Raw genomic sequence first — 23,091 nt, 5'->3', positions numbered from 1 at the left:
ATTCAAAACTAGAAAGATCAATTTGAAAACATCGAATCTATTCTAAATCGTCTCAAAAAATCCACTTGAAATCATTCCGAAAAAATTAATGTCACTACTCAAAAAAAAAATATCAACAGAATTCGACACAAAAAATCAATTTGAAATTGGCACAAAAAATTCTAAGCTACATTTCAAAAAATAAAATTCAAAATTCCGAACGAAAATTGATTGTAAAAATCACTAAAAAAAACTTGAAAATTATAAATAAAAATTATCTGAAATAATAAAAAAAAAAATCTTAACCAAATCCTAAATCACCACGAATAATTCACTTGAAATCATTCCGAAAAAATTCAAGTTATTACCTACTCGAAAAAAATATGATTAGAATTCAACAAAAAAAAATCAATGCACAAAAAATTCTGAGCTACACATTTCAAAAAATGAAATTCTGAATCACTAGACGAAAATGTATTCTAAAAATCATCAAAAAAATTACTAAAAAAAAAAAAAAAAAAGGGAAGTCATTTCAATTAATTAAAAACTGAAATTCGATGATTTCCTTTCAATAAAACCCCATATTGAAGCTTTTGATCATTTTACATCTCTTTCAACCTCACATCGTGGTTACTTCCCTGAAATTTATTTTAAAAAATCTCACTAGTAGATATTGACTGCCTCAAATCAAGGTAACCTTATAATGCACACCTATCGCATTACCTATACCTACAAATATCTTCATATTTTCGTTTTACAGTTTATTCGCAGCCACCAAACAAGACGCAGATATTGCTCTGGGAGCCAGCACAGCTTACAGAAGAATTGTTGACGCATATAATGAATCACGTCAAGCATTAAATGCGGTCAACAAAGCCATTGACGAGGTTGATTACCACAAAAGCACTCCTTCGATTCATCCAAATACATATTTATTCACTAACACTATTGAATTTTCAGCTACGATCTAAACAAATGTCAACTTCGATAACCGAAAAAGCTGGTTCAATGGAGGAGAAATCCAGACAACTGAAAACTTTAGCTGCGATGGAGTTATCAGATGTTAATTTATTACAAAAGCAATTAGAATATCAACAGAAATATGTCCATTTGGTGGAGAAAAATTTACAAGAGATAGTCAAAAATGTTACCAATATTTCCGATCAGTTGATCAATATTAATAGAACCAAAGGTACGTAAAAATTTTCATATCTATTTTTTTCTTTAGTATGGGATTTTTTTAATCCAAAAAAATCTATTTAGGTATCTTGATTAAATTACGTGTTTTCTTTCAGAGGCCATCAGACGAATGAACGAATCGCTAGAAATGTACAAAAACTCGATAGAAATCCCAGACGACGTCTATGAGAAGATGTTCTACGTTCAAGACAATATCAACGATGAAATTAAACCAAAATTGCAAAGGATTAAAAACTACGGTGAAATAAACATCAAACCTACCGATGAAATGAAAAGTAAGTTCTAAGTATCAATTTTTTTAAATCACGTGAAACATTTCACTAGAAATTATCAATTTAAATTTTCGAATTTAATTTTTAGTCAAAGAAATCGAAGAAGCTACGATGGAAATGTCGACACGATTAAATTCGTTGAAAACTTCCTTCAATAAACGTACCAAGTACTTCGAAAAATGGAATTCTACCGTAGCTAGTCAACTAGCAGCATTGAGGAGTAAAATCGAACAAGCTAAACATATAGCTAATGGAGTAAGTTTCTTTTAACAATACCTATCACCTTTTTCTCATCAAAGTTTAAAATATGGATCACTTTTAGGGACACCCTACACTATAATAATTTACTTCCTAGTTCCTTGATTAAATTTTCACAAATTTTTTTCAGGTACACGTATCTTTATCGAGTAAAAATGGTCAAGAACTATGCATGCGAAGCTACCAATCGAAATATTTGAAACCTAGCATCACAAACTACATCTCGATCACTTACGCGATCTCATCTCATCATCGAGACTCTTTATTATTTTATTTATCCAGCTCAACCAGCGTAAGTAAAATTAAGCCAAGATATCATCTCCCATCTTTCTAGATCTTATGTGTGAGTACCTAACTAAGAAGTATGGTACGTTTCACAGGGAGATTTCCTAGCGGTTGAAATGATCAATCGTAAAATTCGATTCGTTTGGGATGTCGGCGGAGGCCCCACAGAACTAATCCATCCTCTACATATTCAAACCGCCGGAGATTTGCAAAAAGATCAACACTGGTATAAAATAGAAATCCGAAGGTAAATACGTCAGCTTATTTGCACAATTTTTTGAACATAGTGTCGATTTCTCACAAAATTCAATGATTTGTTTCAGAATTGCCAACGTAGGTAAATTATCGGTTCGTCCTGTGACCTCGAATTCAGCCCTGAATGGATCTCCTGTAACCAATTCTTCGGTATCGGGATGGAGTAGATTAGATATCAGCACTAATGATTTAATTTGGATCGGTGGCAGTGGTAAACCGGTTTCGCCTTATTTGCTGAGTAAGCAAAATGGCCTGATTGGTTGCCTCTCTCAAGTGATATTTGACAATAAACTAGTCGGTTTGTGGAATTTTAAATCGGAAACTGTGGGAAGTTGTGTAGCTTGTGTTGAAGGGTGAGTTCAGAATATTGCCTACCTACTATAATTAAATCTGAAAAATATAAAGTGGCGGAAAGAGGTTTAATTGTAATTCATTTGAATGTTTCAGAACTGAAGAAATCATAGAAGACGATTCGTACCATTTTACCGGAGATGGGTATTCTGTATTGAAAGGGCATGGGTCGTCTGTTTATAATAAATACGTGTTTACTGCGTCGTTTAATTTTAAAACATACGACGAGAATGCTGTTCTGTTCTACGCTGTGGCTTCCAAACCGGTGAGTCACTTTCTCATATTACACGGTGACGGTTCTCATGAAATTCAGCTGATGAAAGCAATACATATTTTCGAATTCTAGGAGCAATTTATATCGATCACGATGAAAGACGGACGTGTCTTGGTGCAAATCGGATACAGAGAGGATTTAAAATTAGAGATTAGAACAACGAATCGTTACACAACAGGGAACTGGACTCATGTTGAAATGGTCAGACAGTACGATCGTAAAAAGAAGTTGGAAAAAGGTACCTACTCGTACATACCTCTGAATTTTGTTTTTTACTTTCCTATCTTATTCTGAATTCTAACCTAACGATTGATTTCAGTCGCTTTGAAAGTAGGCAGTGAATTAAAAGAAGGAATTCCAGCACCGTCCTCACCGGCTCAAAACGATATACCTGATTTATCTACACCTCAGTTTTTCATCGGAGGCTCGCCTCCTGGTTTTGAAACCATAGTTCCTCTTCCTGGACCCTTCCTCGGGTGCATATCGGACGTGCAGATTAATCAAGAAGCGTATAATTTGTTACGAGGGCAGTATTGGGGTGTGCAGAAAGCCTGTTCCAATACAGTAAGTGATTGGGATTGAAATGTTTTACGAAACTGGCTGAAAACGAAGTCTTTTATGTAGAAAATGTCGACTCAGATTGAGGTGAAATTTGGCGCTCTGAAAAAGTATGCTCGAGGAGTTCTGCTACGGGATGATTTAGAATGCTTGACCGATATTCTGTGAAAAAATGGTGACTGAACCTCTGCATTTTCATCATAAAATTGTCGTTCAAAATGTTCAAAATTGGAAAGAATGACCACAAAAAAATATGCATGTACCTACCTATGTAGAAAAAATAACCTAGACTACTCTCACCAACTACTCACTGAAGAAAATACGAATTTAATGTTTCAATTTGATTGTTGAAAATTTGTAAAAAATTGGCAATAAAACCCGCATTTTGGCCCCCAATTTCCAAAATAATGGCGCAAAGGGTCCAAAATTTTTTACAATTTTTTTCTCATCCTGGATGATTTTTCGGACGCAGTTTTGTTGGAAAATCCGTCAAAGACGAATTCATCTCATCGTAGATTTTTTGGGTTTGAAATCAGCAATTATGCTCAAAATTTTTCTATAGGTTCCTAACACTAGTAAAGAAGAAAACTTGGTATCACTGGACCCCCGAACCCCTTAGAATGAAGTTTTTTTCAGTAATATTGAAATTTCTCATGTTGATGAAATCTGTTTTCCGCATTTTTTGAGCAGTAAGTACATCAAAAATATTCGTGAAATTTTTTAAAACCTCGAAGCTGAGTTTTTTTTAGAGAGCTCGATTTTCAAAAGCTTGGCGAATTTCAAAGCTTCAATTTAAAAATTTTAAAAATCCAAAAAAGCATACATTTGCATAATAATGCTTACAACTTTGAAGTTTTCGTGATGAGATTCGCAAAACCATTTAGGGGGAAGAGGGGAGGTGGGGTTACAGAACACCAAAGTTTAGTCAAAATACTTATTACAAAATGCCAAATATTGTACGTTTTTGAGAGCGCAGAATACAAATTTATCGACTCATTTTTCTCGACCCCTTCAAAATCCAACCTCTTTGATCCCCAAATTTGTTGAAAATTGAAAAAATCTTGCGAGACAGATGGTTTATTAGGTTTTTGAGAGCGCTGAATACGAATGTCAATTCATCTTTTTTTAATTTGGCTTCTCCAATAATGCTCTCAATTGCCCTCAAAATTTCCTGAAAATAGCAGAAATCGTATTTTATGGTGTGAGAATTTCAACGATGATAATCATGTTAAGCAAACTTAAAATCAGAAAGTTTTTTCAAAAAAAAAAAAATCAACGAAATCGCACGAATTATGTTGACATAAAAATACGTACCTATTTACTTAAGACAATATCTGGTTTTCAGAAGATTTGTTGCTTTGTTTTTGTACAGGGAGTTCAACAGAATTTCAAAACCAAAAATAAGGGCCTCAGAAAGACCATTTTAAAGTACATTTTCAAGATGAAAAATAGATCAAGAATCCCCCTCCCTCCTCCCATCATATTGATAAAATCACTGAATAAATGGTCCAAAAATGTACGTACTTATAATTTTCAAAAAATTATTCAAAAAACATGAAGAGACCCCAAAATGAGGAAATAACAGAAAATATGGGGGGGGGGGGGTAGTAGCATTTTTCTGAAAAAAAAAAAACAGGGTTACAGGGAAGAAGTAGTGCAGAACTGAAAAATAAATTTTTTTAAATTTTCACACACTTCAATTTTTTATTTTTATTTTTTCAATTTTTTTTTCAATTAATTTTTGGGAAATTCATGAGATTGAATTCATGCTGTTTTGAAGACAGAGGAAGGTTCTTTTTTTTGATAAGTGAGTTATTTAGAAGAATTTTGGCATCGAAATAAGAAATTTTCGGAAAAAAAATTACCAGCTTTGATCCATTCAATTTTTGAATTTGTTTCAATTCAACTTCTGAGGACTCCAATTCAGGGCCTATTCTAAGGAAAATTTGGAGCTGCGCAAACATAGCTCGCAATATGAACGATCAAAAATAATAATGAAGGCCCGAGCAAAGCGAGGGCAAATGCTTTTGAAAATTAATGATTCTTCAGAAGTAAAACAACATTCAGTACCTATTTTTAATGCGAGAAGTCAACTTTTCTACTCTTCTCTAACTTTGGTCAGAGAAAAGAAAAGAAAAATGATCTAGCTCGAGCGAAGCGAGGGCGAAAGCTGTAAAAAATTGATAATTCGAAATGCAAAACAACATCAATCTTGATGCAGAAAGTTAATTTTCATGGTGTCAAAGTTTTTTGTTTTCAGGAAATTTAAACATTTTCAAAAGTAGGAATGCAAGGACAAAAGCTATCAAAAATTCACAATTCTTCATTTTTTCAGGACAAAAATTCAGTGGCATAGCCAGGATTTTCTCAAGGAGGGGGCAAAACCAGATTTTTAGGCATGAAAAATCGAAATGAGGAGTGATTTTCTAGAAACATATTGTGATGTGTGGTGATTTCATTAAAATGAGGGCAAAATTACCGCTCGAGCGAAGCGAGAGCGAAAATTTTTAGAAAAAATGGGCCCAAACAACAAAAAACGTCCATTTTTGCAGGTTTTCTTTCAAATTTTTGCTCGCAAGGGGAGGCCAAGGCCCCCTTCGTCCCTCTTTTGGCTACGCCACTGGACAAAATTAAGTATAAGTACCTATGTTTTCAAATTGTTTATGAATTTTTGACAAAAAATAGTACTTTTTTTGGCATTTTAGCAAAAAATAGTACTTTTTTTTGGCATTTTAGCAAAAAATAGTACTTTTTTATGGCATTTTAGCAAAAAAATAGGGAATTTCTGGTACATAGTTATGACAGGAATGAAAAGAGACTTTTTTTGGTAAATTTCAAGTGAAACAGCATTACTACTTCTAATGTGAGAAGACAATTTTTCTACTCTGTAACATAATCAAAGAAATGCAAAGGGAAAATGATTTGGCCCGAGCGAAGCGAGGGCGAAAACTTTTGAAAATTTTGATTTCAAAGAAGTAAAAATCCATGGTTTTTGGTAATTTTTTGATTTCTTATGACTTTTGTGTTTGTTCAAAATTGTTTTCTAATGAATAAAATGAAAAATGTACGCAGCTGAATTTTTGGAACTGCGCAAAGTAATTCGGAACTACACACATTTTTTTTGGAACTGCGCAAAATGTGCGGAGCTGCGCCTTAGAATAGGCCCTGGACTCCATATAAAGTGAACCCACAGGAAGAGTTTCTCCCTCAAACAGGGGATTATTAGAAAAATTCTGACCCAAAAATAGAAAACTTTAAAATAATTTGATGCAAGTAATTTAGCCTTTTTCATTTTTCAATCTTTTTAGAGGAGAGCGAAGGCTTCTTGGATTTCAAGGTGGATAGCTAAAATTTTCATGAATTTTTACCCATGAAATCAACAACTGAAAACGATAGGAGGAGAGAGGGGGGGGAGTAAACAAAAAATTTCAAAAAAAAATTACAAGCGTAAAATTCCATTTTTGATTTTGTATTTTTACCTATTTTGAAAACCCCTGAAAAAATAGAAAAATGTAGTTTGTGGCTAAAAACAAGTAGAAGTTCAAAAACTGGTTTCCATCTCTTTTTTTTTTTTGTTTTTTGAAGATTCATATTACAGGCAAGTACTTTTGGGAGAAGGTTGGAAATTTGGAAAAGTATTAGTACCTGGTGTTCTTTTCACAAACACGAATAATTAGACAAGAAACATATGGAAAATTAAGTACATACTTTTTTTTTGTTTTTCTCATGCTTAAATATCTTGTTTGAAATGCATTACTCACCTGAAACAAAGAAACAATCCATTGTTAATAAAATTACCTACAATAAAATACACAAGATGACATGAGTGAATTTTCAGGTGTTGATGAAGTCTATTAGAACAATTTCTAGAGCAATTTTCAATCGCTAAAAAATTACTGAAGAAAAACCAGAAGCTCAATCTGTTCAAAAGTCATGGCAATCCATTCGGAGGTCGACTTTATGAGGTTGTGGAGCAAGTTTGAGTAATTTTTCAAGAAAATAGATCGTTTTGAAAATTTTTTAAATTCGAGATTTTTTTATTTTTGAAAAAACTTGAACAGATATCTTCAGATCGGTTTGAAAATTGGTGGCGATTGATTGGAGGGGTCGATTTTGGTATCATTTAAAAGTCACTAGTGAGCCATGCCCTCTATTTTCAAAAATTCACCAAAAATTGAAAAATCAACTTGAGCAGCTCAAAGTTTGGTTCTGAGGTGTGGACAACGTGCTTTTTCAGCCAGTCAAACTTGAACTCAATGGACGTTGTGAAGATTCCCTTTGTGAGTTGATGATTAAAGTTGATGTTTTTTTTTTTTTTTAGCCCGTAACGGTGGTCGGATTCCAAGGGAATGGATACTTGGAACTGGGATCATATCCGTTGCAGAAAAGCTCTTCATTTTATTTCGTTTTCTCGACCAATCAGCTCGATGCATTTTTAATATTGAGTACAACTGAAGGTTTTCCGGTAAGTGCATTTTTTCAATGAGGGATTTTTTATGGATATTATTGTGAGTACATAATGATGATTAATTTTGTGTTCTGTGTTTATTAGGAAACTGTTGGTAAAGAAGATGGTGATGACGAATCTGAGGTGAGCATTCATTCACCCATTTTTTTTCATACGTACCTACTTACATAGTCTAAATCCGTCTGAAAGCATTTTTTTTTGGGTTCAAATGTCTTATTCAATTTTTTTTCCTCAGACAAACGCCATACACTACTATTCTGTAGCACTACGAGAAGGACGAATCGAACTAGTCGTGAATGTTGGAACCAAGGATACCAAATTAATTTCAAGAGGTGATATGAACTACAGCGATGGTCAATTCCACGCTGTAAACGTAATAAAAACTGGAAAACGATTGGAATTGAGAGTGGACGACATTATTCAAGCGATTGGATTCATGCCCGAAGATGGCTCGTCAACAATTCGAGCTGCAGGAGTCATAGGTGGATTATTCCTAGGAGGGGTACCATCTGATATTACTTTCAATGTGACTTCTGTTTCGGATATATTTTTATTTGGAACGATTAAAGATGTGATATTTGACGATAGGTAAGAAAGTAAAGCTGATCGCCTAAAAGTATTGTAAAACTAGCCAAATATTAATATTATTTACCCATGTTTTGTAGATTAATTCACTTTGCTCGACCAGTCGAATTTGAAAGAGCACTAATCGGTAGAATAGGACCCAAAATGTCCGCTTTTGAAAGCGATGCTGCAGCTCTAACCCAAAGTACTCAAGGCGCCACAGGAGCCAACAGCTGCCAGAAATCTTATACATATTCAGTGCAACCATTCGCAGTTCAATTTGGCGATCTACCTAAAAGTTACGTGAGATTGGATTACGATCGTTATGTGTTCCATCAGAAAAACTCCACTATTGAATTGACCTTCCGAACGTTTTATTTGGACGGTGTCTTGTTGATGATTCCGGTAAAGTATTCATCAATGACCAATGTACTAATAATCTGGTTACAAATGAATCTCATCTAAGCTTCATTTCATTTTCAGGGTTCTGACGATAAACAAGATCACTATCTGAAAGTATTCCTATTCGGTGGTAAAATCATTGTACTAATTAAGGGTAAACGGAGACTCGAATTACAAATCGAAACATCCTACGATGATGGTAATTGGCATAATGTAAGTTGAAAATACCTATACCTACTTGTTCGTAATCATCGTTCGAGTTCGACATTATTGTAAAACGTTGTTCCTCTTACAGCTAAAACTAGTCAGAGACGGTAAAAATCTACACCTGTTTGTCGACAAGTCTCATTCTCAAAAAGTTGCCATACCAAAAAAACTACACTTTCAAAACACGTTGTTCATCGGTGGATTTTCCAACGATATACGCATCTTTGACCCGGTGGTAAGTCAAAAATGATGACAACTAAATGACCAATAAATCAAAGGCACAGTTGTTGAATTTCTTTTTTATACTTGCAGTTCGATAAAATCGAAGCTCTCAAAGGATGCATTAAAGAAGTAATTATTAATGGTAAGAAAGAAGATTTAGTTGGTGACAGAGCTAAACACCATCATGTCGGTCAGTGCTTCCCAAATGTCGAACGAGGAGCGTATTTTTCCGGTGATTCTTACGCAGTTGCTGGTACGTTTTGATTATGTGACCATAATTGGTAATCACACGAGTAAATAGGTATCGAATCCTGAATCACATAAATTCTTTTTTTTTACCTTTACAGTGACTAATTTCTCGATTGGTACATCTCTGCAATTCGAATTGGAGTTCAGAACGACTGAAATGAATGGAATTCTTATGCTACATTCGGAACCAGATGGATATCCTTCCATTTCATTGGAACTGATCAAAGGAAAAGTACGCAGAATACCTACCTATTGTTAAAGCTGAACTCACATTAGGTACCTACTTATTCTGATTCATTAACTTATTTCAAATTTGGCTTGATTCATGTCCAGGTGGTACTCAATGGTGATATGGGTGATAGACGACCATTCAAGGTGGAATTAGAATTTTCATCTATTTACCATCTGTGTGATAACGAATGGCATCAAGTTAAGGTGAACTTTGTCGAAGAAGAGATATCATTGCATGTGGATAACACGAGCAAAATGTATTGGTTATCTGATAACGGTCATATTACCGAAGCACATACCAATAGTCCTTTGTATATTGGAGGCATTCCAGGTAGGAAACACCTACCAGCTACCTATACGTATACTCGATCATAATTCACATTTTTAAGCAAACTGACACGGTTATTTCTATTTTTAGAACACGCTGCCAAGAAAATCCACGCTAATAAAGAGAATTTCAAAGGATGTATGAGAAATGCATTCATGCGGGGATCTAAACTAGAATGGATCGAGCTTCCTACCACTCATAATGTCCTGCTGAGCTCATGTCCTGTTTAATTATGTTCGCGGATAATTCTTCTATTTTATTTTATGTTGTGCCAAAGTATGCTGCTGCATATACCATTGTTCCTGTAATTTTTATACCTTTTTTTAAAAAAATTAATTTATCGACATGAAATAAATATTTTTTTGAGTATTTTTGATCTTCGTTCTGAATGGAAAAGATATTGATAGATATCAACTTAATCAAGCTCATTGGTTAAGAATTTTCTTCAAAATTTCATATTCATCAAAATTTATTTGAATATTAAAAAAAAAAAAAATAGAAACCAAATTAAAAATTGACATAAAACTTTACTGAATGCATAAAAATACAAAAATACTTAAAAAATTAAAAAATGGCGTGTTGTTCTATTTTAAAATAAATAGGTACATATAGTGATACTTGAGAATTTGAGATTCAGTGAAAATACCTTACTGCTATGATATGAACAATGAAAGTTGAACTAAAATACAAAATACAAAAATTAAACTACCAATAGTATTAATACGAGCAGACCCACAAGCTGGCGGACAAACAGGATTCTCCGATTCGTAAAATTCTATAACCGCCGACCCTTCTCCCAATTTATTAACAGCTTTACAAACATAAGTACCGTACTGTCTTTTTTCAGCAGTCACAACCCTTAAGTTAGTATCAGTAAATTCATCAATGGACGGAAAATGAGAAGTCTTATAATGTTGATTAGCAGCTAACTGAACACCATCTTTAATCCAAGCGATTTGAGGTGTCGGGTAGGCTTCCACACGACATTCTAAATCAGCATCGTAATTTAAAGCTTGCCACACCATGTTCCTGGTGGCATGTACAATAGGTGCGAATTCAACTTCGACGGCAATACTTCTTTTGATATTTTTACCAACTTTATTGTCAGCGGTGCAATAATACGTGCCTCGATCTTCTCTACGAATGTTGTTAATTTTTAATACGTTTCCTTTATATACAGGACCACCTGTTGGAAGAATAGCGTTGTTTTCGCGTTTCCACGATATCTGTGGTTTGGGGATACCTCCAGCGTAGCATTCTAAATGAACCGCGTTACGTTCACTGACTACAACGGTGGATGATGAATTATCATAGAAAATAGGTGGACTGAACACTTGCAGGCGTACTTCTCTGGAGACTTGATGATTTTGACTGATTAATATCTGGCATTTGTATACACCAGCGTCGCTATCTTGGATATCTTTGATTTGTAACGTGTAAGTAGTGCTGGCGGAATCGTAACGGAGACTGAATCGCGAATCACGTATAATTGGTGTGGTATCAGAAGATAAAAGGATGGATTCTTGGCTTCCTTCGCGTTCTAGTTTTTTCCAAAGTACTCCGTAACCTTGCGAGTATAGAGCTGAGCAGGAAAGTTCTACTGTACCCCCGATATCTTTGATTTGATCGGGTGTTATGTCTACGATAATAGGTACTCTTTGACAATTCAGGATACTCACTGATAGTAAACTGAATAACAATAGACGCAGCATCTTGCTGGAATTCACAATAATACTGATAGGGTCATGAAAAATATACTGCACTTATCATTAGAATCACAGTTGATTGGACGGAGAGTGTAAAAATAAATGAGAATATTTTAAATCACATAAAAAGAGTGTAAATTTTCAAGACATTTTAGTTTAAAAATTGATATGGGCAAAAGAAATAGTAGAGAAAGAGTCATTGGGCGGTACCGCGGGAAGTTGCAGTGTTTGTTTTTTGTTTATCACCAGACCTTATTTTGGCAGATCACAGGTGGATGGGGTGCAGTTGGTAAATACTTGAAAAATACCATTGATCATCAGTTGCATGATTGTGTATCTTTTTTCAATTTTATTTTTTATTTATGTATTTATCTTTTTTATTTGTTTCTTATAATAACACCGAAGTGGCAATTTTGAATTATTTTCATGCATTGTGGGTGTTTTTAAAATTATTATTCCATCAAAATTCGTTTATTTCCTGACAAGTGCCAATTTTGAATTCTTGACCTTTTTTAGTCTTCAAAGTTCAAACTTCTAAACATCAAATTTTATATTCGTTTTCAATTTCATTATTTTCAACTTTTTTTTAATAAATAAAAAAACAAAAACTAAGAAATTCATAAACTTGTAAAAGCCACCATTTTTTGACAAAAATTGGGTTAGGTATTAAAATTAATTAATTTTATTAAAAATTTTAGGTAAGTATATTAAATTTTCTTATTTTGTTGTCAAGGCACATACTCGTTTACCTTTTAAGTAACTAACAAACAAACCTTCCTTACTCAGTGTACAGCAACCAGGGTCAATGACCTTTAAAAGACTGGCAGTCATAAAAACAACCTTGGAAAAACTAGACAGGCATGTAAACAACCTCAAGAGGACAGAGTGGCAGACAGATAACCATGAGAGGCAGGAGAGGTAGGTCAGTGACCTCAAGAAACTAGCCAGAGAAGGTCAATGACCTTAAAAGGATAGACAAGATGACAGACGACCTTGAAAATCCTGATAATACAGGTCAATGACCTCAAGAGGTTTTTTTTTTTTTTTTTTTTTTGGTAAACTCCTCGGTCGCACTAGGCGCCGAGGGTTTAATTTATTTAAAAAGAAAAAACAATCTTAATCTTAGGGTTACTAATATTAACTACTATTAATTATTCTAGAATATAGCTATACCTTCACCCCAAGATTAAGACGAGGGACGGGAAGGGGAATGGGGGGGAGAGTGAGACGGATCGTCCACCCTGACCCAGACCCCTAGGCGGTTGCCTAAGGCTCGATCTCTGCCAAGCTCCAGGAGTCGTTATTCACGCGTACCTGTCTGACAGCAGACCGGGCCCCCGACCCGTCTCTGGGGGAAGTTTGAAGGGGGAGCGATTTCGCCTAGGGGTGATCCCAACAAGTTGGGGCCCCTAGTTAAAAGACCGTGAGTACATTGGGATAGAGGTTATAGATCCACAGGCAGACGACCTTGAAAAATTGTACAAACAGGTCAATGACATTCAGAGGACATAGAGGGAGGCAGATGACCTTGAGAAGCCAGACAGGCAGGTAAACAATCTCAAGATGACAGAGAGGCAGACAGGCAACCATGAGAGGCGGAACAGGTAAGTCAGTGACCTCAAGAAACCAGACAGGGAAGGTCAATGACCTTAATAGGATAGACTGGTAGAACATACGACCTTGAAAATCCAGATTATACAGGTCAATGACCTTAAGAGGATATAGACCCCATAGGCTGACGACCTTGGAAAATTGTACAAGCAGGTCAATGACACTCAGAGGAAAGAGAGGGAGGTAGATGACCTTGGGAGGCCGGAATCCATATATGTACACACAGTTCAATGTCCTCAATCCCAGAGACGAGTCAATGACCTTCAAGAGATAGGCAGACAGACGACCTTGGGAAGCGAGACAGACGCGCACGCAGATAGCTCAGGATGCCAGCCAGGCAGACAGATGACCTTGAGAAGTCCGAGAGGCGGGTCAATGACCTTCAGAAGACGGGCATACAGGGAGATAGACTAGACTACCTTGGGAAGTGAGAGAGGCACGCAGATAACCTCAAGATGCCGGACAGACAGATAGACAACCTTAAGAGGCAAGAGGCAGGAAGGTCAGTGACCTCAAGACATCTGTCTTGAAAGGCCAGACAGGAAGACTGACAACCACAAGAGACTGCTGGCAGGTAGGTCAGTGACCTCAACAGACCAAGCAGACAAAATCAATGATCTTAAGAGACCAGACAGGAAAACAGACGACTTTGAGAAGCCAGAGGCAGACAAGTTAATGACCCTAAGAAACTCACCGTTTTATTCAGAAAAGTTGGTATTTTGTTCTCATATCCATCTGAAAATTTCTGGTCGCCACCCACCACTCCTCCGCCCACCAGTTTTGTTCATGAAAATGTACTTCATTTTTTATCACTAATTCTCGAAAAGTCCATAAAGTCCTGCTTCTTGTCAAAGTTGTCAAAAAGTCAGTCAAGTTTCATTACCTATTAAATTTAGATTGGAATGTTTATTGTTGTTTTTTTTTACATTTCTGACTGAAATGTTTTGGCTTCTTTTGTCATTTTTTCCTGCATTTAAATGCTTTACTTACGTCTTGCATCATTTTTATAAGTAGTTGGTTTTTGGATATTTTTCAATTTTTTCGGTCACTCAAGTTATTTTTGCGGCCGGGGGGGGGGGGGAGGAATTGAGCTCGAGCCCTACATTCAGATATAATTTGATCAAATCTATCTATGTTGATCAATTATTAGATCTAATTTGATCACATTAGATATGATCAGATACAATTAGATCCGTCCCATTTTTTCTCGGGTCAATTTTTGGTGAATCATTCACGAACGAATTCATCAATTTTTTGAAAGAACCATTCGCCAACTAGCTGATCAATTCTTTCATTTATGAATGAATTCGTTCGCGAATGAGTCACTCATACGAATCAATTCGTTTGCGAATGAAGAATGATTCACAAAAAATGATTCAATTCGTTCGTGAATGATTCACCGAAAATTGAGTAAATGAATCGATTCGTTCGCGCACGAGTCACTTATACGAATCAATTCGTTCGCGAATGATTCATCAAAAATCGGGTAAATGAATCGATTCGTTCGCGAACGAGTCACTTATACGAATCAATTCGTTCGCGAAGGAATCACTTAAACGAATCAATTCGTTCGCGAAGGAGTCACTTAAACGAATCGATTCGATCGCGAATGATTCAGTAACTATTGATCAACTCGTTCGCGAATGATTCACCAAGAAATCAATCAGTTCGTTCAATCGCTTTGAAAACAGATCAATTCCCATACAATAGTTTCACAAAAACCGAATCAATAGTAAATTACCTAGTTGGTCCGTTTGCGAATGATTCGCCGAGAAATCAATCAATTTTTTTAATCTCCAATCGTTCGTAATCGTAAATCAATGATTCGATTCGATTGTAAACAGATCAATTGCTGTACAAATATTTCAAAAAAAGTGAATCAATTTTTTAGTTGAAGAAAAGTCGGTCTTCTCAGTCTAAGTGAGAGTTTTTTAAAATTTGTTTTCGTTTTTTTATAATCATTATTGTTACCTACTCGACATTCACGGATCGAATTTTTTCAATCTTCGAAATTCTAAATTTTGATTTGTTTTTGCCCTCTACGTGAAAAAAAATGCGTCACATCAACCTGCAAACTGACAAAATAAGGTCTGGTTATCGAGTGTTGACACTTGTTTGATTTTAGTGTGATAACGCGAATACGACGTTGCCACAAACAAAAATAATTTTTTATAAAATCTTATTAATTTCAAAAAGTAAATTCTGGTTATTTAGCGATTTAGATGAATACGTACATTGTTAATTAATCGATCAATTGATATTTTCATTTTTTCAAATCACATAAAGTTCTCAATCGCATCGAATATCATAAAAAAATCGAAATTTCAATATAAAATCTAACATTTGCAGCATCAACTCAACGCATCCCACCAAAGAAAAATCCAAACATCTCTGTGCTCGTGGCTCATAACTTGTTCTCTCCTGTCAGTTTACCTTTGGCGGTTTATTGAATCCACCTGATGATGCGACGTAGTGCTCGACACACTTTTGAGATCCGAGTGTTTTGTGTTCCACTTTAATTCGCATTGCACTAAATTGAATGGTACATCGGTACAGTAGTCATTAGCACGTATTCTTCCATTCCAGTTTACAGTTAAAGTGATGTGAAAAAAAAATTCTTCACGATGTAAATTTATAATTCATTTAAAAATCGAGTGTACGTAGATAAATATTATTCAGTAAATTTAGAAATGTGTTTTGGAAAACTTGCGCGTTGCTTAGTGGAGCTTCTTAATTCATCAATGATATACTTGGAGGCCTATTCATGGTGCAGTTATTCGACCAGTCGAGAACATTTTGCAAACCGATGATTATTCGTTCAGTGTTGATTCTCGCAGGTATGACGGTTATTTTTCAAATAAGTATTTACGTACTGGAGATGAAGCAGCAAATGATGAATAAAAGCTACGACGAAACTGAGAAGCTTTCGGAAGACGACAAAACTGCCAACTTATCACTAGACACGTTGGTCTTCATTCAGCGTCGAGAACACATGAATGAAATGTGCGAAACTTATGCCCACCTGCATAGGAATATTTTCGACAACACGAAAGATTTGGATCATATTTTAGTCGACGAGAAGAATAAATTGCTGTACTGCTACGTACCAAAAGTAGCTTGCACGAATTGGAAACGAGTATTTATGATTTTAATGGGAACGGCGGATAGTCGAAATGCATCATCGATACCGGCTGAAATAGTGCATAAAAAATCCACCTTCCGAAAACTGAGCGATTACACGATAGACGAGGTGAAATATTTTATAGAAAATTATACCAAGTATTTATTTGTAAGGCATCCCTTTGAAAGGCTACTTTCGGCGTTTAGGAATAAATTAGAAGAACGATCTCAAAGATCGAAGTATTTTCAAATGAGAATTGGTCGAGAGATAATCAAACATTACAGATTTAATGCGACCAATCATTCGTTAGAGTATGGTAACGATGTGACTTTCGAGGAATTTGCCCTTTATTTGATAGACCATTATGTTCCGTCTTTTAACGAGCATTGGAAACCGATTAGCGAGCTGTGTTATCCGTGTTTGATTAAATACGATTTTATTGGTAAATACGAAACGTTGTATTCGGATGCTGAATTTTTATTGAAATCGATTAATAAAAGTTATATTAAGTTTCCTCGTGTTAGGGTTTCCAATACTACGGCTCAAATTATCAAGTACTTTAACGCATTACCTCCTTATGTTATCGCACGATTGCATAATATATTTGTATTGGATTTTAAATTATTTAGTTACTCGACCGAAAATGTACTAGGCTATGAGATTGGTTGAAAGGTCTGAGAACTAGTATAAATGGAAAGGTACCTAGCTAACAAGGGAACCTTACAAGTATGCAGTAATCGATCTGATTTGTTTTTTTTTCAGAAGTGACAGGACCTTTAGGTAGTCTAGGGTCCCAAAGGTCTAAAAATGTCAACTTTAGGCAAATTTTGCCAAATTGAAAAAAAATGTGTTCGAAACAGTAAGATAGTGATTCCTAGGACACACAAATATCGAAAGTTGAAAAATCATAGGACCCGTTGGGTATTTTTGGGGCCCCAAATTTTCGGAAAATTGCCCAAAAATGATCTAAAAATGCTTTGGTTGCAACGACTTCGTAGATCATCTTTTCGTGTTACAAGTCGAGCTTCCTTTAAGGTTTGGACGCGATTTTGAGCCTGGGCGCCCGAAAGGATATTTTTTTTGGGGCCCCAAATTATCAAAAAATTGCCCATAAATGGTAGAAAAATATGATTGGGCAACTATAATTTTCAGAACCGTTTTTTCTAGTCAAAAGTCGAGTTTCAAACGATTAAAAAAGTTGTAGAGGCACAATCTCATTTTTCGACCATTTAATTTTAGGGCAATGTTTTGAAGATTTTGAGTCCAAAAAATAACGTTTTGGATGCGTAAATTCAAAATCGAGCCCAAATCCCAAAAAAATCACTTGCGACAAGAAAATACGATTCTCAAAGTTGTAGCTGCACAATCACTTTTTTCAACTAGTCTGATCAAATTTTTGAAAATTTTGGGCCCAAAAAAATACCTTTTCGGAAATGAAGACTCAAAATCGTGCTCAAACTTCAGGAAACTCGACTTGTGACCAGGAATAATGATTTCCAGAGTTGTAACAGCCAAATCACACTTTTCGATTATTTTTGGTCAATTTTTTTTTAGAATTTTGGGTCCAAAAAATATCCTTTCGGATACGAGGACTCAAAATTACGCCCAAACTTCAAGAAACAAAATTTGTGACTAAAAAAAGACGATTCCTGAAGTTACACTTTCTCGATCACGTTTTCAAAATATTGAATTTCGGGCATTTTTCGAAGATTTTGGGACCAAAAAATATCCATTTGGATGAACCAATTTAAAATTTTGCCCAAATCCCAAGAAATTCAACTTGTAGGTATAGCTAGAAAAGACAATTCCAAAATTTGTAGCTGCTCAATAACATTTTTCAACAATTTTTGAGCCATTTTTGAGAATTTTGGGTCCAAGAAATAGGCACGTATACTCTTTCTGCAGAAAGTGAGATTTGTGGGGAAAATCCTAGAGTTCCTCGCCAAATCATATTTTTTTGAACATTTTTGGGCCATTTTTGGAAAATGTTGGGTCCAAAAAATATCTACATATAGCCTTTTGGATGCGCAGATTCAAACTCTTGCCCAAACTTCAGTGAACAAGACTTTGTGGCAAGAAAATAATACCTTTCTATTAATCACATATTTTTTCGACCATTTTTGAGCAATTTTTTGAAAATGTTGTCTCCAAAAATTCATTTTTTTGATGCGCAGTCTTGAAATTTCACTCAAGTTCCAGGAAACAAACCTTGTGATTATGAAAGATGATTCACAAAAAGTTATAGCTGCTCAATCACATTTTTCAAAAAATTTGGGTGATTTTTTGAAACCGTTATTTGGTTTCAAAAATAGCCTTTTGGATTTGCAGACTCAAAATCTCGCTCAAAATCTAAGAAATAAGACTTATGGTTATAGAAAATACGATTCTAAAAATAATATTATTTTTGGACAATTTTTGTCAAAATTTTGGCCCCAAAAAATCCTCTTTTCGGATGCGCAATCTCAAAATCTCGTCCACGCTCCAGAAAACAAGGCTTTGTGATTAGAAAAGACGATTCACAAAAAGTTATAGCTGCTCAGCAATCACATTTTTCAGAAATTTTGGAATGATTTTTTGAAACTTTACTGTTTGATTCCAAAAATAGCCTTTTGGATTCGCAGGCTCAAAATCTCGCTCAAAATCTAGGAAATAAGACTTATGGTTATAGAAAATACGATTCTCAAAATCAAATCATTTTTGAACCATTTTTGGACAATTTTTGTTAAAATTTTGGCCCCAAAAAATCCCTTTTTCGGATGCGCAATCTCAAAATCTCGTCCAAGCTCCAGGAAACAAGGCTTGTGATAAAAAAAAGACGATTCACAAAGAGTTCCAGTTGTTTAATCACTATTTTCGATCATTTTTGGTTGATTTTTTGAAAATGTTGGGTTCCAAAAATAGCTTTTTGGATTCGAAGACTCAAAATCTCGTCCAAACTCCAAGAAACAAGACTTTTGTGACTAGAAAAAACGATTCTCAAAATTATATTTTCCAAATTACATTTTCCGACCATTTTTGGACAATTTTTTTAGAATTTTGGCCCCAGAAAATCCCAAATCTTTGGGATGAGCATACTCGAATTCACATCTAAATTCCAGCAAACAAAATTTGTGACTAGAAAAGATGATTACCAGAATTGTAGCTACCAAATCCAATTTTAGGATCATTTTTGAACAATTTTTTAAAAATTTGGGACTCGAAAAATATCTTATGGGCTCTATGGAATGACTTTTTGGCACATAATATGTCTTGAAAATCATTGTTTTACTGCATTAGGCACATGTTTCCATTTTTTTGTATTGGCGGAATTGGTCTAAAATCGAAATTTTGAGACTTTTGGACCCTTGTTGGACCCGTAATTTTGCAATCGAGCAGCTTTAAATTTTGTGGTAGACTTTCCTAAGGGTCTCCTCTTACTTCTGAAAATAAAAGTGCACACTTGTGAAGTTCCCTATAAGCTACCTGTTACCTACTCGTGGTAAATAAGTGCATGTAGGCCTACTTAAATATCAAAAAATATCGCGCCAAACTTTCGTACTCGTATGTTTAATAATTATAATCTGTTGGCTGTTATAAATTAACTTTCAAATTTATTTATTTTGCAATGTACCTATATTTGATGTAATTTTTAAAATAAATTTTTTTTTATCAAATTTGTATGTCAGTGGATTTTATTCATACAGGTAACTGTGACGAATAGCTGAAAGAAATTTCACGCTAAATGTACGAGTATTTACGTCTTACATTGTTACAATGATACGTAAAATATCCACTGGAGTGAAGGTATAGAATAGACCAACTATTCGTAGAATATGTACCTCTACCTACATATATTTTTTCATGCATCAAGATCAAGATCATCGTCGATAAGAAACACTTGTAGCATAGAAATTCATCATCATTCATAACATAATACGTACAGTTGTAAAAAGCATTAGAAACATTGTATGCTGGTATCATACTTGATAAACATTAATTGTATTTCAATTGAAAATAATGAGTCAACAGCGAGAAATCGCCAAGCACATTTGTACAAAGAGCACAATCAACTGTGTATCAATGTACCTACCTACTCATACTCTGTACCTATACTTGTATTGAAGTACAAGTATCAACAATAAAAATACGATGCTCGTATGCATAATGAATTTTTAATGATTCATCTGCCCGAATATAATATGTAAGTACGTAAATTACAGTTGGCGAAGATTTTGGTTGAAAAGTGAAAAATACTGGTTTTTATATGGGTTAAGTTGACGATATATACGCGCCAGATGAGAGATATGAGTATCGGTTCTGTTATGCCAGCCAAGATTTTAGTATACCTTTAACCTCGCGAATACAATTTTCTAGGTCAGCATCTTGACGGGATGATTCTAAAATCAACCAATATGTGAAGCGTTTGAAAAAATGTCAAATTTTTGAGATGTCCCGGCGTGCAAAATATTACATGAGTTACAAAATTGATAAATTTGGACTTTCGATTATAATTTGACAAGGGAACGTTTTGAACTGGTGCTCACCAAATCGAACAAAACAAAATTTCATGCTCAAAAGTTCATTTTTGAATTTAAAAAAAAAAAAAGCTGTTTTAATGACGATCTACTAAACTTTTAGAAAAAAAAATTATTGAGCCCAAAGTGAACCAATTTGAATCTTCGATAATTTTCCCAACATTATAGATAGGTACTTAAACACTTTAGAGTCGATTTCGAGGCCACGCATTTGTAATTGGGAAAACCTAAAAATATTGTTAACATAAAAACTCACCTATTTACCTAAATCCACGTGTTTGAAGCTGTCTGGTAAAAAAACTCCTGGAGCCTCTAACGATTTATCAATATTTTCCAGAAACTCCAAATCACTCAGGAAAGGCCAAAACTGAACTTCAGAACCTATAACTTTGGTACCCTTTCGACGCGACGGTTCAAGTTGGTTTATGGCAAAATTGATTTTTTTTTTCGCTCCCACCTCTAGAGTTGCTGATTTCAATTTCCTGAAAATTGTAGACCTCTACTTTAAAATCAAGTTATACCGGAAATTCGCCAAACTTGAGAAGTAGGTACCTAATCAAAAAATTTTACTCGTGTAAGTACCTACACCTACCTATTTATTTAAAAAAAAAAACTGTCATTTCTGAATCAGAATTCTTCTGAATAATTTCTTTTTGAAGGATTGGTATTCTTATCCTTTTGTATTGAGGCACCCCCTCCCACACTTTTCTCCCCATCTCAAAAAATTTGAAAACCCCAAGAATTGAAGTACTCGTATTCCTAGCTAGCGTCTTTTGAAATGCCTAACTTTCTTTTCAAGAAAAACGCTCTCTTGTTTCTCAAAACAATCTGAGTACTCTTGTAAAAAACCCTCCTTTCGAAATTTCAAAAAATTAAAATTCGTAAAAATCAATTTGAAAATTTCCCATTTTAAACAAATCACTTCAAAATACAGATTTATACAATTACGTTATACCTTACGGTAAATCTGAATGTAAATTTTGAAAAAAATTCACGGTGGACTTCTTCCATTTTTTTTTTGACGAATTTCAGAAATTTTCAACCCCTTCCCTTTCTTAAAAAAACTCCAGGTAAATAATGAGAAATTTTTCAAAACAAAATTCCACTCAATGTCGACTTGAAAGAAAATTCGAGATGGTTTTATATCAAAACTAGTTTTTCGGGCCATTATCGCCGAAGGAGGGAGTGGACCCTGCGATTTCGCCATCTTATACCCTTAAAGGCTCATTCCCTTTCCTTTTTGGGAGAGGGGGAATTTTTGAATTCTAATGGACGTGAAATCTCAAAAAAAAAAAAAAAAAAAAAACTTTTGAGCAACTGAACACAATTTTTTGCAATTTTTTTTGTATAAAATTCAAGGCTAGAGCTATGTTTTTATTTTTTTTTAATTTTTGAAAATTTTAATTTGGTCAATGAACAATACCAAAATTTGATTCAATCGAGATCAGAGGTAAATGTGGTTAATAACATTTCTTTGAGTGGAGGAGAAACCAAAATTCCAAGTAGGAATGTATACATATAGATAGGTACCTACCTAATTTTAAAAAATAACAAATGGGTTCAAAATGGCGAGTCAGATTCAAAAATCTAGAAGTTTGCAAATTATTAACTGCTGATTTCGTTCAAATTGTTGGAATCTCTCGAGTTGATTTTTCTACCTTTAAAAATATTTGAAAATTTGACCATTAGAATTCAAATTCCAGGAGAATATCTCGAATGTATTTAGGTGTGGGTCATTCCACGTCAATTGGACCAAGAAATGGTAGTTGGGTTCGGCGATTTTTTTGAAATTTTTCCTGTGGAAAGGCCTTCCGAAGAGATGACCAATGGCGCAAATCGCAGCCCTGTAGACCATTTTTAACGGCAGCCACGGGGTGTCAAAGTTTTCGGTGAACCTAAAATATCATCCATTTCAGCAGTGGATTCCTCGATAACCGCGATACCTACCAGAATGGAACTTTTCCCCATAGTTAGGGGTTTTGAAAAGCTTTTTGGTGATATCATAAAAATCAGTGTTGCCACTTTTTTTCGTACAA

At 34.7% G+C, this 23,091-nt stretch overlaps 3 protein-coding genes across 3 annotated transcripts in view; 2 read left to right on the top strand and 1 right to left on the bottom strand.

Moving 5' to 3' along the window:
• The window catches only part of LOC135849989 (laminin subunit alpha lam-3-like), a 32,029-nt gene extending 21,557 nt beyond the window's left edge, over positions 1-10,472 (top strand). The window contains exons 32-51 of the mRNA XM_065370666.1: positions 740-866; positions 940-1,171; positions 1,275-1,454; positions 1,540-1,706; positions 1,840-2,001; positions 2,090-2,241; positions 2,318-2,602; positions 2,697-2,865; positions 2,947-3,112; positions 3,194-3,438; positions 7,754-7,897; positions 7,985-8,023; positions 8,136-8,488; positions 8,566-8,869; positions 8,948-9,079; positions 9,162-9,308; positions 9,386-9,548; positions 9,643-9,776; positions 9,878-10,106; positions 10,194-10,472. Of these exons, the coding sequence (XP_065226738.1) occupies positions 740-866; positions 940-1,171; positions 1,275-1,454; positions 1,540-1,706; positions 1,840-2,001; positions 2,090-2,241; positions 2,318-2,602; positions 2,697-2,865; positions 2,947-3,112; positions 3,194-3,438; positions 7,754-7,897; positions 7,985-8,023; positions 8,136-8,488; positions 8,566-8,869; positions 8,948-9,079; positions 9,162-9,308; positions 9,386-9,548; positions 9,643-9,776; positions 9,878-10,106; positions 10,194-10,333 (3,670 nt within the window). The 3' untranslated portion in view covers positions 10,334-10,472. The remainder of the gene's footprint in view (positions 1-739; positions 867-939; positions 1,172-1,274; positions 1,455-1,539; positions 1,707-1,839; positions 2,002-2,089; positions 2,242-2,317; positions 2,603-2,696; positions 2,866-2,946; positions 3,113-3,193; positions 3,439-7,753; positions 7,898-7,984; positions 8,024-8,135; positions 8,489-8,565; positions 8,870-8,947; positions 9,080-9,161; positions 9,309-9,385; positions 9,549-9,642; positions 9,777-9,877; positions 10,107-10,193) is intronic.
• A 138-nt stretch (positions 10,473-10,610) lies between these two features.
• On the bottom strand, positions 10,611-12,015 carry LOC135849990 (lachesin-like). Its single transcript, XM_065370667.1, has one exon. It carries the CDS (start codon positions 11,813-11,815, stop codon positions 10,757-10,759), a length of 1,059 nt encoding a protein of 352 aa, XP_065226739.1. The 5' UTR covers positions 11,816-12,015; the 3' UTR covers positions 10,611-10,756.
• A 3,831-nt stretch (positions 12,016-15,846) lies between these two features.
• On the top strand, positions 15,847-20,187 carry LOC135849987 (carbohydrate sulfotransferase 11). Its single transcript, XM_065370665.1, has one exon. It carries the CDS (start codon positions 16,185-16,187, stop codon positions 17,208-17,210), a length of 1,026 nt encoding a protein of 341 aa, XP_065226737.1. The 5' UTR covers positions 15,847-16,184; the 3' UTR covers positions 17,211-20,187.
• Positions 20,188-23,091: the final 2,904 nt, after the last annotated feature.

This window comes from Planococcus citri, chromosome 1, assembly GCF_950023065.1.
Source record: "Planococcus citri chromosome 1, ihPlaCitr1.1, whole genome shotgun sequence".
Classification (NCBI taxonomy): Eukaryota; Metazoa; Arthropoda; class Insecta; order Hemiptera; family Pseudococcidae; genus Planococcus; species Planococcus citri.
This window is presented reverse-complemented; position numbering and strand designations above follow the sequence as displayed.